The 16936-nt window shown below is 40.8% G+C and overlaps 1 protein-coding gene across 2 annotated transcripts in view; it reads left to right on the forward strand.

The window, feature by feature from the left end:
* Positions 1-5756: 5756 nt before the first annotated feature.
* nos1 (nitric oxide synthase 1 (neuronal)) overlaps positions 5757-16936 on the forward strand; it is a 57182-nt gene continuing 46002 nt past the window's right edge. For both annotated transcript variants that reach the window (XR_008602074.1, XM_023276244.3), the window contains exons 1-3: positions 5757-6028; positions 9115-9891; positions 13538-13640. Coding sequence is in view for 1 of the 2 variants with exons in the window: in XM_023276244.3 (XP_023132012.2) it covers positions 9170-9891; positions 13538-13640 (825 nt within the window). In the remaining variant the exon portion in view is untranslated. The remainder of the gene's footprint in view (positions 6029-9114; positions 9892-13537; positions 13641-16936) is intronic.

Raw genomic sequence — 16936 nt, forward strand, 5'->3', positions numbered from 1 at the left:
GTAAATCATTTCTATGTGCTTCCATGCAACCATAAAAATAGTCATGCAAAGGAAACATTTCCGGTAGCCACACACAAATGCATAAATGAAAATAAAAAGACTAAGGTTCGAAGGACAAGCAGGAAGAGCAGAGCGGAGGATGTATTAAAAGAAACAAATGTAATTTTAAGCGGGGAGTCTTAACTCTGGGCAACGTAACTGGGCTAAGCAGGGGCTTTGCACAGAGATCCGCATGGTGTGTGGCTTTATGAGAGGGCAGATGGTAGCACTCAAGCAGGAAGTGATTGACATAATGACATGGCCGACCGTGGAATGTGGGTGTATGTGTGTGCTGAATGAGCGTATGCATGTCTGTGTGTTTCTAAAGATATACCCTTAAAGTGGATTCAAAGGCATCGCTCTTTTCTTTCTTTAAACTCTACTGTTGCTGTGTGATTTCCAGGAACTGCGCTCCATTCGGCGGCTGATACAAGGCGGCGCTTGCCTCGCTGATCATTCACGAACAACCACATACAGTTGGAACGCTACTATGACTTCAACTGTACAACTAAATAAGTGAAACTTTTCAATTGAGTTGTGTAAACAGACTCCACTTGTGACCGGCAACTGTGTCCATTCATTTATCGACTATGTTTTCAATTAAACAACTAATCTAAGTAATTAATTCCCCCCCCAAAAAATCAAACTGACCTTTACCAGGCACAAAACTGAAGGTAAACACAGGTTTACACGTTAAAGCTTCCATATTGTGCCACTATTTCGCCAATTAATCAAAGTTTTACAGTGTGTTTTTTCATTTTTTCAGCTCAAAATGCTGCAGTTCACTTCACCATAACTGGATCAAACCTGATTTTAACGCTGTTTTGCTCTAAAAACTGAAGAGCTGCAGTTGCTTGTGCTCCCTTCAAGAAGAAAACTATCTCTGTCTGGCAGTCCCAATTCGATTTGGATGACTCTTGGTTAGTTAGGTGTTAAATGTCCTCTGGGTCAAATTTCTATTCATGTGTAAAACTGGGATGCTAATTATTTGTGCTGTTATTTCACACCTCCAAGTTTAGAAGCACAAAACACAGTAAAAATGAGAATTATATGACCTTTAGAGCAAAACTGCAGATCGAAAGTCACAAAATAAATTGAGAACAGAGCTTTTTTGGCCAGCAGTGCAACTCCAAAGAAAGTCTGGCTTTTAATAAACCCATTAAAGTAAAACCGTTAGATCTGCTCTTTCTCTAAACATAGATAGATAGATAGATAGATAGATAGATAGATAGATAGATAGATAGATAGATAGATAGATAGATAGATAGATAGATAGATAGATAGATAGATAGATAGATATACTAGTATATAATATTCTCTGTGTACTTGTTGCAAGGACAAGTGTAGAAAATCTTGAGAGGTGCTGGACAATGTAGTTTTTAAACAAACAGCAAATCTTTTTTAAAAATTAGCAAAAGGAAAAAAACGTTCAAAAATTGGTTTTGTGCTGCCTTTGGAACAAACCATTTCCTCATTTCTCTCCCAGTACACTCATATATAAAGGGCAGGGGGTGTGCCTTTCCAGTTTAAACTGACCAATGAGGATACATCTTCTATCCAGGTGTATTTGAGATCCCACCTACTCAGTGAACCAATATGAGAGTAGCTCTGGAGGCGTGGCTCCTTCTTCAAGCTCCAGGACAAGATGGCACCTGCAAGGAAGAAACTCACACAGGTAATGGCTTCTTTAGACTTCATGTCTCACTCTAATCAGACAGGTAAACTTAACTTTAGGAAGTACAGTTTTCTCTGTAGCCCCTGTAGTTGTCAACATTAATAAACAGAAAGACCAAATGAGGAGGGGTTCACCTCCACCTATCTACACAAACGATCTGTATGTAGTCAGATTCCTTTAACTAATGCCTCTAATCACACTGATCACAATTATTCACAGGTTATCTGTTGTTTCATGCTGTTAATGTCCCAACAAGATGAAGCTACAGCCAAAGTAGAACAAGCCCAGATTTTAGCCCAAACATTTTCTCAAATGCTTATTTATCAAAAGGTAGTAGACCGATGTGTTGAGGGCTTTATGCGTGTATATAGCAGCTACAAGGATAAACACGTTAAGAAGCTCTTTCTATGAATGAACAGACACCACTGAAGGTGGGTTTGCATCTTCTGGAATAGTGCATGTGTGTTTCCTCTTCAGGTGTTTGTGCATTGCCACCTGATTGGTCGATGATGATCTAAAGTATTTTTAAGGCCTTGGTTTTTCTGAAACTTTTACCCTGAACCGAGTTTTCTAGCATTGGAGCGAAGGGTGTAGCCGATCAGTGACTAGAGCCAAAAACAGCTGGTGCCATTATGCAGCAACGTACAGCGAAAAAGCATCTCTTTGAATGATTTTTTTCCCAAATGCATCAATTTTCAGCAACAGTTATGTATCTAATCACTTCAGCATTTACAGGTGGTAACAAAACCCTTTAAAAAACTCTACATTTGTGCATAAATATCCATAAAACATGGTTAACATATGGTCTGATACGCATTTTAGTTACAATTCAAAACCCATTTAAACTAACAGCACAAAAATCAAAAGCACAAAGTTAAAATGAAAGGCCTGAGTAAGAGCAAAAGGCTTAATGGAGTCTCTGGAGCTGCTTAACATTTCTGTTCATGAGTCTGCCAGAAGCAAATCTTTGGGCACAATGTCCATGTCTGCTCCCCAGAAAAAAGAGGAAAAAAAGCATCAATGCTTGCCTGAAGTTTGCCTAACAGCACTTAGCACTCCTCAACCTGCTGGGAAAAGGGTTGGTGGACTGGTGAGAAGAGGGCTGAATTATTTGGAGGGAACATGCAGCACTATGTATGGTGTTAAAAAAAAAAAAAAAAAAAAGGCCCTGAAACATGAAAGAATCATCCCAAAGGAGAGGATCAGTGGCAGGAACATCATTTTTTGGGGCTGCTTTGTTGCCTCTGGGCCTGGATTTACTTGCCACCAATGAGGGGAAAATGAATTCCCAAGTTTATCAGGTATCTTAAAAGACAGTGTCAGAGTGGCTGGAAAAGTTGGGTGACTTAGGACAAAGTAAATCTACTGTAGAAAAAAAATCCACCTTTTCGAGTCCAAACCCAGTAGAAACATCCTATGAGTGTTGCTGAGTAGATGCAGCTGTGAAAAGAATCCAAAATTCCTCCTAAACTTTGTGCAGCTTTGATCTATAACTACTAGAAGCACTTGTTTGAGGTCAGCCTTGCCAAAAGAAGTTCAACCAGTTGCATTATGAGCATCATTTCACATTTTATGACTCACAAAGCAAGCATTTCCAGTGTTCACATACTTTTCTTGCCACTTTAACTCCCTAAATATCTCATCTGAACGATAACAGAGAGAACACAAGGACTCTACTGGTGTCTCTTTCAGTCCGTTATGATGAATGGAGGTAATTATTTTCTTCTATTCTGGGGAGAAACTTAAAAAAAAGACTTGCATGCAGAGAAGAGGCGCTATAATGTCTGGAGTGACACCATTTGTTATCACTCGGTTACCAAAGTGGGGTAGACACGGTGGTGGGGGGGTTCAGACAAATGTTCAAGCTTAATTTACATCAAGAGGGAGGCTGGCTGATAAGATAAGATAAGATAAGATAAAGTTCTTTATTTCTCCCCACTCCAGGGGAAATTTACATTGTTACAGCAGTTTTATTTACAATATATACAAGGGTGGCAAAATTTTTAACAGAAAAAATAAAAATAAAAATAAAGTTTAAAAGTGCAAAGATGTGCAGTGCAACAATGGTGATCTATGCTGTAGTTATTCTGCAAACACATTGCCGTGTGTTGGGACTAAAGCGTGCCCATCAGCTGCTACATGTCTGCTTTTTATTCAGATTTTGACATTTTTTCTTTAAAAAACAAGTGGAAATGCAAGGAAAGAAGAGGATTTAGACATGGCTGAGGTGGAAAAATTGATAAATACACAATGCAATACCGGATTTCACCTCTAAATAATGATGAACAACGTGACTCCTGTATCACACGTTTGGATTGGAAAGAAAAAAGTAAAAGCAGATGAGACGTCAAACCTATGTGAACCAATTAACCAGGAAGAAAAAATCACAAATGCCATGTTTCCGTAATGTTTACCGCATGGAGTGTAATGACTCTTAATTAATGATCTCATTGTGCTCTCTGCAGTGGTTTACTGGCATCTGACTTCATCAACCAGCTGTGTCCATGCCATAAAATTCACATACTGGATGGGAAAACATAGTAATACACATTTTCTTGATGTAGTTATGTTAGACATTTGCACTACATTTTAGTGGGAAATGTGTTTCATTGTGAGCCGTAATTATAGATTAATCCCTGATCTGGTTTAAAGGCCATTATGATGATTTGCAGTTATTCATGAGGGTAAAATGAATGCATGCCATGTGTGTTATTGTGTATTATGACATTTTTGCTCTTATTTTTTTTTTTTTTTTTTTACATTTTTACTTTAAAATGACATGCATGTGAAGTTTGACCAACTGATCAGTGTTTAACTGGTCAACATTTAACATTTAATGAGCTCTGAAATGATTGACTACAAACCTGAGGCTCCTGTTTTCCAGGTTCACTGAGTGTAAAACTGGTCATCTTGTCTTTGTCTAACAGAGAAACACAACTATAAAAGGAGCCTGCTTCTTGACAAACAGGAAAGATGGTCACTCCCATGTCATTTGATACAACTTTACTCCATTTCTCAACTCAAACTTTGGCAACTTTGCAACATATTAATTAGAAAACGGGGGTTTTACTTTCGAAATGACTTGAAAGACTTCTAAATTTTAATCTCTTTATTTATTGATTAAATGAAAATATGAAATCAGGATCTTTTGCAAGCTATAGTTTTATGGACTACACGCATCTCTATCTCCTGCTGCTGATCCATTTTAATAGTTGTCTAAAATCTTTTTTCTTAAGTCAAATTACCAATTGAAACTGAGCAAACCTGATATTTAGAACCTGGATCCTTGTTTCTAAAGCTCCCTGTATGATTATTTACAAGGAATCACCTGATGCAGTTCAAAAACCTTGGAAAGGTAAACCCTAAATGACCATAAAGCTGCTTTTATTTGCCTCTCATAGATAAATTTTAAACAGAGAAATCAATAATCTAAAATTCCCTTTGGATCCCCTTTGAGCAAGCAGTCAGCTGCAGTGTTTGCTCAAAGGGAATCCAAGGGGAACTCTGCACTTTGTCTTTTAAGAAAGGATTTAATTTGAATAGGATCTTTGAATAGATGAAGGCTAAATATAAATAACAACAATTCAGTCTCAGCCTCTCTGCATTGTTGGGTAATGGTGCTCATTTGCTTGCTGCACAACTGGAATATTGCACAAATAGTGGATTCTTCACATTAAACGGTGCATTGCATGGCATGTATGGCCAATTACATGTCTTAAAACCAAGTGTGGATTCTTTAAAAGCCTCCAGCTGCACGCTCTGTCCAAATTACTGCCTTTCTTATCTTATTTCCATTACAAATCTGCGCAAAGATCTTCATCCTCTCCTCGATTAATCCGACTTGACTGCAAGTTCCAGAGTCTCCTGGTGAAAAGCGTCCACAAGCTGCTCTGATGCGTCTTACCTCTTCCGTTCTGCTCCCTCTGAAGGCCTACAGTGGGTCCAGGAGGAGTGCGGGGAGAGTCTGCTGTTGCATGCTGAGTGATGACGATAGCCGAGATAACTGAACCCACCTACAGTTCATTTAAATGCCCGCGCACGGCTCTCTCCCAGCTCGTCACTGTGTCTCCCGTTGCTCTGTATTTATAAGGCGCCCCGGTGCGCGGAAAAGGCACAAGCATGCCTCGTCTCTAGAGAGGCAGAGCGCTGCTGCTGCTGCTGCTGCCGCGACTTGGAGACGTTTCTTTTTTTATTTTTTTATTTGGATGAAAGATCTGTGCAGCCGCTGTTAAAGGGAAGAGACACGGGGAGCGCAGGAGTTTCATTCCAAGTTCACTGCAGCAGGTCGTTGTGACAGCGACCTCGCTCTCAGGGGTGAGTTGTAGTTTTAATTCACTCTGCTCCATCTTTTTTTTCTCTTGGTTCATTTATTTCTGGGGAAAATTAGGCTGCGCATTCCGCTGGTGGTATTGGGTGAAGAATGGAGAGCTTGAGAATAAACGGAGCGTCCCTCAACTATTGCGCGTTTTATTTTGGAAAAAATAAAAATTGACGCACAAATTGTTGGAGTTTGCAGCCTTTGTTGGTGTTTTTCTTTTATTCATGTTTGCAAAAGAGTCGCCAGAACTTGTTGCAGAGAGAAATAGACACAAAATTCATGCTCGGTGAGAACATTTTGTGCATTTTTGTTGTCGAGTGCATTCGTGCTGGAGAGCAGTGCAAAAAATAATTTCTGGTCATTACATGTACGTTAAGCCATCTACGTGCTTAGCAGAAAATTAAATGTCAATTTCCTTCTTTGCAAATCTATGTTGTTTTATTAAAGACTGATAAATGCTTTTCTCCTGATGGCTCCACACAGTTGTGCTTTGGACTTCTCTTGACAGCAGAAATGAGAGAGAGAGGACATCCTTGCTCTTGCAGGCAGTGAGTTAGAGGAGAAATCTGTTTCGTTTTTATGCGTTGCGGTAGTGGAGATGCGAATCTTGAATTTGTTGTTGATGCTGCAGCAAAAATAACTAAAGTCATCTTTTCTGTCTGTTTGGCGCATTACTGGATTAACCGTTTATGCGTAAAAACAGACATTCAGTCACTATTATCACCCACACATTGTGCATTGTTTATGTAACCTCTTAGTTCCCATCAGGTAGAATGTACTAAGATGTGAAGACCAACCTGTTGGAATAATACTACCTGACACCCACTTGATTTGTGGCATCTCGTGCCATTTTCAACTTTATGTGCAACATGTGAGCAAAGTATTATAGATTTTAGCTTCTACAAGACAGGCCACAAAAGTAGCCTTACAGAAAAGAGAACAACTTTTTGCCCCCGTTTGTATATGTTAAAATTATCAGTATAAATACTTGAACTGTGTAGCTAATTCAAGCATCTAGAACGTGTATTACAAGCTCAGTGCAGAAACTAAAACCATAAAATCGTTCAACTTTCTCCCCCATGTAGGAATTAAGAGTTTCAATTTTTTTTTTTCCTGAATAATCTGGATTGTGACTGTAGATGATGCATCTGCGATTGTGCATTTGCACAGTTTTCTTAATGAAACGTCCATTTTTGATGTGAATCAGCTACCACGTGGTACAAAACCAGTGGTTATTATTGCTTTAAGTAGAAGAATTGTAACCACATACCTATAATTGGCAATCATCCTACCCAACCCAGACCCTAGAGTATTCTTTTAAAAAACCTGATTTTAATCTTCGTATTCAGAGCACATTTCCACCAGTTTCCTCATCCATTATTGCCAATTTCTTATCTTCGTAGGGTGCAGCTACAAAGAGAGAAGATTAAAGGGCCGCTATGTAAGTTATTCCTGCGCCCCAGGACAGTTCAGGCAGCATTTATGAACCAGTGCCATCTTTTTTTCCCCACCTAAAGCCATGAACTGACTGAGGACCTGACCTCTTGAGTGCGTGATTTCACTGCTGCGCAAAGACTTTTTACAGCTACTTGTGGCCAAGATGAGAATAAATTTGCATTCTTATGAAGCCTCGCTGCTTCAGTTGAAGTTGGCGTTATATCGCACATTTTCCAGTGATTCCTGTCTGCGGGACAGAGTTCAGAAAGCCTCTCTGAGTTGTTGGAGACGGTCTCGATGCTGTTGTGTTGCTGTGAAGGCGGAGCGCTGACCTTGGTGCTGAAGTATTCCTGCGCTGCGCTGCTTTTCCTGTACGGAGCGCACAGCGGGCTCACAGAGCAGCACCACTCATTTCTCTCTCTCTTTTTTATGTTGACAAACTGTACATTCAAGGCGACGCCACCCACGCGACCAGATGCAACGATGTCTTTCTTTTTTTTCAAAGAGCAACCATAACACGCTCGTAGTGTCTTTTGCATCTAAAGGAGTCAAACGCATTCATGTAAGCGTCTGGTAAAGTTCAATTCGAGTGCAGAAACAATGACGCACGGAGTGAAAGAAGACGAGCACATGCTGCAGGATGATCGGATTTAGTGCCTTTTGTGTTAAATAGATTGTTGTGATCTTGCAAAAACACATGCAAACGTCTTATATACGATTTTGCATTAACAAAAGAAGCGATTTAGACATTTAAACACAACGTGGAGGCATATCCTCTGTCTGCACCCGACAAAAACTTCAGTTTCTAAGCTCTATTCAAGCTCAGTATCAGAGACACTTCAGGTTTGCATGAATAAGTCTGTGATTTCTGGATCCCCCCCCCCCTTTTTTTTTTTTTTTTTTTTAAAGAAACTTGAGTAGAATTAAAATAGTGGCAAGCAAAAAACAAACTTTATGCTTCTCTTGGAGTTGGATTAAACCAGCTTCAAGTAACAACAGCAACCCCACTGCGTAAAAATGCTCCAATCTTGCACTCTAAACGTATGCAAATTGCTCATTATGCTGAATGCCCCCAGTCAGTGACATTAGGTTGTTATTGGATCATTATCACTGATGCATTAACATGTTAGCTGCTTAACTGTTGGGTGGTTTTATCTATGAAATACATCACATTTTTTTTAAAAAAACTTCTCATAGGTTTCAAATGTTTTCCAGTTTAAAATTTTAATCTGTTGCTAAAAGTTGAATGTTTCCTCTGAAATAGCACAAAATTGTACTCAAGGCTTGCAAAGATGCTTAGCCACTTTTCCCCACTAGAGAAAACAAACAGCTCAGTATATAGAAAGATTTTCAAATGGTGCCTGAATTTGAGAAAAGGTTTTAGTATCTGTGATGCCGATACTGAGGATCACAGATGTGCGAACAAGTTTCATCAGCTGGATTGTAGGTTTTTCAAGTTCACAACAATGTTTTGCATCTGTAGCTCAACAGAACTTAATGATCTGTTAGCTTCTGTTTTAATGACTCATATAATCTCTATGACTGATGCTCAATCAACTCACTGTAAACAAATCATGCAGTAAAGATAATTTGCCTCCGAAAACCTAACAAAACTTGTGTTTCCTCCCCTTCTGTTGCTTTTCAGAAACATCCCTGGGGACACAAACACCTGCAAGCGCGCATAATCACACACAGGCAACATGCAGGAATCGGAGCCTACAGTGTGCCAGCTGCAGCCCAACATCATCTCTGTGCGCCTTTTCAAGAGGAAGGTCGGCGGTCTGGGCTTCCTGGTGAAGCAGAGGGTGTCCAAGCCACCTGTCATCGTGTCAGATCTGATCCGAGGCGGAGCGGCGGAGGAGTGCGGCCTGGTGCAGGTGGGCGACATCGTGCTGGCTGTCAACAACAAGCCCCTGGTGGACCTGTCCTACGAGCGAGCCCTGGAGACGCTGAAGAATGTCCTGCCTGAGAGCCACGCCGTGCTGATCCTCCGCGGGCCCGAGGGCTTCACCACCCACCTGGAGACCACCCTGTCTGGAGATGGCCGCCAGCGCACAGTGAGGGTCACGCGCCCCACCTTCCCGGCCTCCAAGTCCTACGAGCACTGGTCCCCTCTGAGCGCACTCAGCCCCGGGCAGCAGCAGCAGGTCAACAAGGAGCCCCAGCTCCGGGCCATCGAGAACCTGTCCTCTCCGTCCATCACCCAGTCCCTCCTGCAGAGGGGAGGCGTGCAGGGCCAGGACCCTCTGCTGATGAGGGACGGTAGCCGCGGAGGCCTCCTGTGCAACGGGCTGGAGGAGAACAATGAGCTGCTGAAGGAGATCGAGCCGGTGCTGCGCCTCATCAAAAACAGCAAAAAGGAGATCAATGGTGAAGGCCAGAGGAATGCTGGGAGAAGAGATGCCGAGATTCAAGTGGCCTGGTAATTTGCGATGTGATACTACCTTATTGATCCCTTCGTTAAAGTGTCTTTGTCCTCTATGCCCCCTGCACAGGGAAGGTAGCAGTTAGAGCCTAGACAGAATTGGAATCACGATTTAGGTCAAGGATTCTTAAAGAAGATGATTATTGGCTGATAGAAGAACTTGCACCTGGTCCTGTTATTGAAAGCATCCTTATTCACTGTGCCGCCCTGCAGTCTCTTAGCTACCTGACGCATCTGTGTTACATTAGCAGCTACAGACAGCCTCTCATTTGCTTAATATGACTCAGTGTACAGTGCCAAGTAATTACTGTCTGCATGCTGGTCTCCGGCAAACCTGATGAGTTTCCTCACAACATTCGTCCTAAAAATTTTAGTTGTTATTCTGCAGTTACTGATTCTGCTTCTTTATGTAGGTAAAAGCAGTTTTTTTCTTTTAAAAGCTCTATCTAGCGTTATTTTATGTTATTCAGAAAGTCCTTAGCAATGAATATGTCTGAATGTTGCTCCAATCTGCATTTATTTGTGGAAGTTTTGCCACAATTCATATTTATTTGAGCTTTTTCGAATGTGCGTCATCAGTATTGGATGTTAGCCCTTATACTGATTTTAAATCCCAACTAGCATTCTGCAACAGAGAGCTTGTCATAAAGTTGTCCTTCTTTTTCAGCCTGCTTTAGAGCCAAATTTCTTCCAAACACTTCTCTCTTGGATACAGAGGTCAGACGCAGCAAGAAAGTAGCTGTGAAGTGTGAAACTGGCGACAGTTCTGTACATTTAACAGGTTTTGATGATGAGGAGTCATAAATGTTGCTTGAAGTTTCTTGAAGTGTTTGCTCTGGAGCTTCTTTCTCCACGGTCAGAGTCAGCGTTTGACTCTGTCAAATGGTCTGCACAGTGCACTGCAGTTATCGGCATCTCGTTTTTTTCTGTCATTGTACTCCCACGACCAATTGAAATCAAACTGAAGCTGCAGTTTCCTTGAATCAATATCTCATTCTTGACCAAGCCATGCACATCCTCCTCTCCCTCATACATACCCTTTGAGTGATTCATTGTTTTTCTAGGGGAGACGTGTGCTCCGGAAAAAAAAACAACTCAGCATGAACAGAGAAGTCTTGTTAAGAGTGGCTTTATGTAATGAAGCCACCTGAGGTACCAGGAATGAGGACTTTCAAATACATGTGAAGCTATAGACAACCTGATGTCATATTTTTGTGCTAAGGAAGAGTTGGCGAGCTGTGGAAGAAGACTTCTGGCGAGAACTTCAACAGAAAGGTTACTGTGAAGAGAATAGTCAGTATTTGTTATCTCTGGGCAACTGTTTGGCAATAACATCTCAAATTATGTCCTGATGACTGTTTGCCAGGAATAGAAAAGGACATTATAATAAAGCCGCTTGTTTTCAGAGGACAAGCTGTTACAATTTCACAATTCAGCATGAGGCTGATGACGCTCCACGTCAGCTAATGACAAATGACACAACTTCTCTTGTTGTTTCTGCCTGTTTGAACACCGATCCTCTGAATTTGCGGGACTGAATACACTCTTGCAAACTGTGGCAATGAAGAGATACGGCGAGGCGAATGGGAGAAAGCCTTTGAGGATTTACAATTAGCATTGACAAGTGGAGGAGGAGGGGGGTTAGGAGTGTGAAAGACAGTGGGAGGCAAAGTGTGTGTGGGTGTTTTTCGATTGGAGGAATGTAAACTTGAAAGCACACGAACAAGAGCCGAGTTTTCTCAGTTCGTTTGTGTCTTGTGGGGTTTTGCCACTGAGGCAGCTCAGGGATCCCCCCCCCTCCAAACATTCAGTGTCTCAGGATCGTATGGTTTCATCTTTACAGGGTGAGTGGTGATTGTGATCTATTCTAAGAAAGACAGAAAGGCAATCAGACATCGTGATTCACTATTTATTTACACAATTTTATATCTGTTTAAATTTGTGAATTAAAAGACAGATCAGTCTTTTCCTCCCAGTCCAGTTTAGGCTAAAAAAAAAAGTGTTCTTGTGATTACACCTACAGTTAATCTAGTCATTAAATGATCTAGGAACATATAGTCAGAAAAAGTGACATTTATCCTCAAGATCACTGATTTGCAGACAATAAATCCTGAAAAAGTCTGGATCTGAGTAGCAGTCATGTGCGATACTAGTGATTTCCTGTCTGATCTGTTGCATGTTTTAAACCAGCTTCCACCTGTAGATATGTTGAACTTTAAGAGCTCTAGCGACTACAAGTTGCAGCAACTTTCTACAATCACACCTGCAATTTCCGCAAGAATAGTCCAATAGAATTGTTTTCAAGAATTTTGCTTGGAATTAATGAAGTCGTATATTACCTTATCTTATGCCAATGCATGTCTACAAAAGCTTAATGTATTCAGAAAATGGGACTAAATAGGGAACTATTTTGTAGTTGGCTGCCACAAGTGGTCTACTCGTCAATCCGCTTGTGATCTAAGGTTATGCCAGTTTCGTCTGATGAGTGTTGCTGCTCTTGGAGACACATTGACAAACACACAGGGCAAACTGATTTATGGAGATATGCCGCTCTGTATGCTAATTTTTATGTATGCAGCCACTCAGAACATGCCAGCTACTGCAGAAGTGAAGAGGAATCAACAGGTCACAGAGCCTTCCTGTTTAGTTTACAATTATTCGAATTGAAATTTCAAAAAATGCCGGCGAAATACTGGCAGTAAACAGCCATGTTCAGCATCGAGGGCTTTGAAAATAAAAATGAAATGGAGGTATATATTATTGAATTGACGTAAGAAGATCCCAGGGACACGAATCTCCCTCCAAGCGGCATTTATTTATTTCATTATTTCCTTTATAACCATTTTTACTTACTTTGCTGGCCTATGTCTTTGTATCAACATGAGTAAAATGACATTTTTCCCCACATTCAGTGTTAAATGTCACCATAATTACACACTTCTTCACTGCACCTCTATATTTACTGCCACTGCCAAAGGATTGAGTGATAAAAGTGTCCCACCATAGCATCACCTTAGTCATGACACATATGAGCCTGGTATCAAGACTAAATCCTGTCAGCAGCATATTTACTTTATATTTCATCCTTTGTTGATTATAAAATGTGTGTAGGTGTTTAGATTTGAAATATCAGAAATTAAGACACAAAACTCAGTCTAAAGCAATTTCAAATCACAAATTCACAAAAAAAACCCCACATATTCTGTGATTGATTTCTTACATCCCAAGCTTACAGGGGTTTATTTATTTTTTTGGCTTTTCTCACTTAGCTGTGGTGAGAATTTCCTGACCTAGTAGTCAGGTACAAGTAGTCCCACTGCTGCACGGAACCATGCCGGTCTCCGTGCACCCGCCATGTCTTGAACAGAGAAATCCCTATGTGGGTGTGCAGAGCCTTCAGAAATTGTGAAGGGTTTCCTGATTTAACAGCATTTTGGAGAGTGTACAAGTCCATGTTTTATTTATTTGCTGGGAAAAAAAAAGAACGAATTGAGGCTTGTTTACTCTGTATGTGTCTGTGTTTGTGTGTGCATGCTTTGGCTGTTTTTTTTTTTTTTGTTTTGTTTTTTAAATTGAAATGAGAATACAGTTTGCACAAGATGCGAGTTCACGCACCTGACAGAAAATTGTATATGACTTGCAGGGACCTTGGCGTGGGAAACGGCACGTCCCCCCAGCTGGCGCCAGATAACGACAGAATGCTGGAAAACATGCCGGTGGTGCTCAACAAAGCTGACAGTGACAAGGTAAAAACCAAACAAATGCTCAACCCTTGAAGTAATTTAGAGTGCAAAAGATCATGTGTAAAATCAAATAAGTTTGTTCATGTCTTCTTTGCTGGATCAATAACTCGAAGCAGTTTTTTCTCGTCTGTGTACAAGTGTTCATGAGTGGGCACTCAGTGAATCCCTGCAGCTGTATAATGCATGTGCATCCATGGCTGCCTTCGCCTGCCTGACTCTTTAGCCTCGTACAATAATCCACACTCTTGGCCCTTTCCGTGCTTTCAGAAACTGAGCACGCACATCCGTGTCGCTTCTTTGCACATGGTGCTAAAGCATTTGCTTAAGATCCTATCACCTAGGCATTAGATCCTTCCGCTGGCAAGCTGGTGCAGCATTAAATCCAGCTTATGCATTCCCCACAGAAGGGTCTGGTTGCAGGTCTGAGTGTCTGTGACAGGGATAGTGTCATAATCTGCACATGGTCTGCGTTATCCACCCACTTCTGATGTTTGCTCAAGCCCCTCATCAATGGGACCGGATGGGGCGAAATGATTTCCTAATGAATGCCAGCAGCTGCTGCTCCGTCTCTCTCCATCAAATGTGGTTCCTCTTAAATTGATCCAGTCTGTCAGACCTGCAGAGAACGGTGTTAATGTGCATGCTTGTGAGAATAAGTGTGTGAAAGTGTCGGGGAGAGAGCGGGGAGATATGGAGGATGCATGCTTGACGGCAGTTGGATGCATGTATAATGTGCCAGGAAGCCATATGTCTATCCTTGTGTGTGGCTGCTTGGACTTATCTGTTGGCAAGAAGGTGTGTTTGGGGTAGTGAGATCAGTTTGAGTCCAGTTTTTGCATGAGCACTGACTCATGCAGCTAGAAGTTCCCCTGCAGGCGCTTTGCTAGACGCTGATGCTAACTTCGATGGCTCACTGCTAAGCGTTTAATTTGACAGACTCAAGTCAGACACCAAGTTCATTAAAAAAATAAACCCACAAGTAAGATAGTTTCTGAAAATGGAAGTCATTTTTTTTAACTACAAGGATTCCAAGTGACACATTGATGGCCTGCAAATTAGTTTTCTCGCTTTGGTGAAGGATTGTCCATGTGCCTCCAGCTTGAGTTTCTGCTTCTGCATAATGTAATGTTTAATAAGCCTGTTGCAAAGGAAAGGTGGCAGAATGTTCTGTCAAATTCCACCAGCTACTGAGCTCTGGAAACACCACCTTTGATGATCCACTGAAAGCAGAAAATATGCCTCTGTGCCTTCGTTTCTTTTTTTCGTCACGCTGTGGTTTAATCATCAGTGAATAAGGTGTCAATTGTCAAACCAGAAATTTACTTGTCTCTGAAAAACCATGACTAAACCGTATAAATATTTAATGCATAACATCTCTTTCCATTTCCCAGGCTGTCAGTCTCACTTTCTTCTGCCTCCCTTTTCCCATTTACTCCCTGTCTTGCGCTCATCATCTCAATTTCCCAGCAAAAGTTTTAATTGATAAGTGGATGAGGAGCCACATAGCAGCATTTACAAGACAGACTTTGGTGATTAAGCCACATTATGGAACTATCGTCATCCATTTAGTGTCACTTCTTCCTCTTTTCTACCACCACTGATCCTCACTTCTGTTATGTCCACACCTTATTCTTGACACTGAAGGCTGCTGATTGATGCTTGATGAGATTTACACTGTCTGTAAGTGTAGATCAGCAGCTTCCCTCAGTAGTATGCAATACTCAGTGGAAGATTGAGCCGTCTAACATAGTGGACATGCAATATGCACCAGCAAATTCATTCTTAAACCTTAAGTTTAGCTTTAACTTTAGTTATATTTCAGAAAGTGTAATATCTTTCACCAAGACACATTACTGTTACTGTACTGGCAAGCTTTCCATTTATGCAATGCAGTTATGTACCAGACCATTTGAACGGTGGAAGATTTACCTCTCAAAATTCCTGCAGCTTTTCTTAAAAAGTACTGGCAGTGCTGGCAGTTTTTCTTTTTTGAGACTGAAATACAGAATGCAGCCACAGCCATGAGCTCCAACATCATCTTATACTCGAATTACTGACAATTTGGTGACTGTGTTCAATAACTGTGAGAGGAGAAGTAGCAGAAAATGAAAAATCAGAAAATGAAAATTCTATCAGCTGAACAACCTGAAGTAGAGGGTGAAGGAAGAAAAAAATGGTGATGAGATGCTAATGGGCTTTAACCAGAAAACTCTGACTTATTTTGGGAACTGAGTTTAGTTGCAAAATATCTCCGGGAATTTAAACGCAGCATGCATGAGACATTTTTAGATTTCCATTATCTTTGAAGAGATACAAGATCTAACTGCACAAAAACAAGATATTTGCAAACAGCTAATGGAACCGTACAAGCACAAGAAACCGGAGCCAGCAGCACAGTAACCAAAGATGCTCTTCTGCTTCTTCTAAAACAACATCAAAGCAAGATTTAGTGACTAGACCTTGGAGAAGTAACATTTACAGTAGTGTATCCTAGTAGATACAGAGTCATTTGTCAACAAATTAGCAATGAATTACAAAATGTGGCACTAATTCTCCACTGAGATCTATTGTTTTGAACTTTCTTCGGTTGAAAATCAAAGACTAAAAAGCACTAAAACTTGGAAACAAAAGATCTAGGTTACTGACAAACTGTTTGTTTTTTTTTTTACCATGAAGATGCAACTGAGGTGATGCACAAACACTGAGCCTACAAAAGGATCAAGAAGACATTAAATGTAAATTAAATACGCTTCCAAATCTCCACCACAAAAATCTGTATCCGTAGAAATACCAGGACCTATGCAAACACTCAAGAGGCTGCACAGGAGATGAGGAGGCATGAGATCAATGTGGAAAATCCATAAAGGTCTTGTTAGATACGAGCATGGAGGAAAATGTAAGGAAAGCATTCCCATGGCAACAGGTGGAGGATGGGATGTATGTGAGGTGTCTACAGGTGAAAAACCGCAATGACGGCACCAATCTACAACAAAGCAGGTTATCAGGTAAAACTCTTATAAAAACACACATGAGGGCATAAACCACTAAAGTTTGGGAGTTTTTTTTTTTTATCATTCCAATTAATCAGCAACTATTAAGCAATACTTTCAGCTACTCTGTTCAAGTCAAATCTATTTCTAAGGTTGTTGTTTTGTTAGATACAACCTTATTTGGTCCCACAGTGCTGCTTGACCACTACAGAGCAAATAAATTTAAAGCAAGGACCTGAGAACAAGCGATTACATTTAACCATATGAGTTAAAAGTTAACTAATGTTGGATGTATCTTGGTATGAAGAC

This window comes from Amphiprion ocellaris, chromosome 6, assembly GCF_022539595.1.
Source record: "Amphiprion ocellaris isolate individual 3 ecotype Okinawa chromosome 6, ASM2253959v1, whole genome shotgun sequence".
Lineage (NCBI taxonomy): Eukaryota > Metazoa > Chordata > Actinopteri > Pomacentridae > Amphiprion > Amphiprion ocellaris.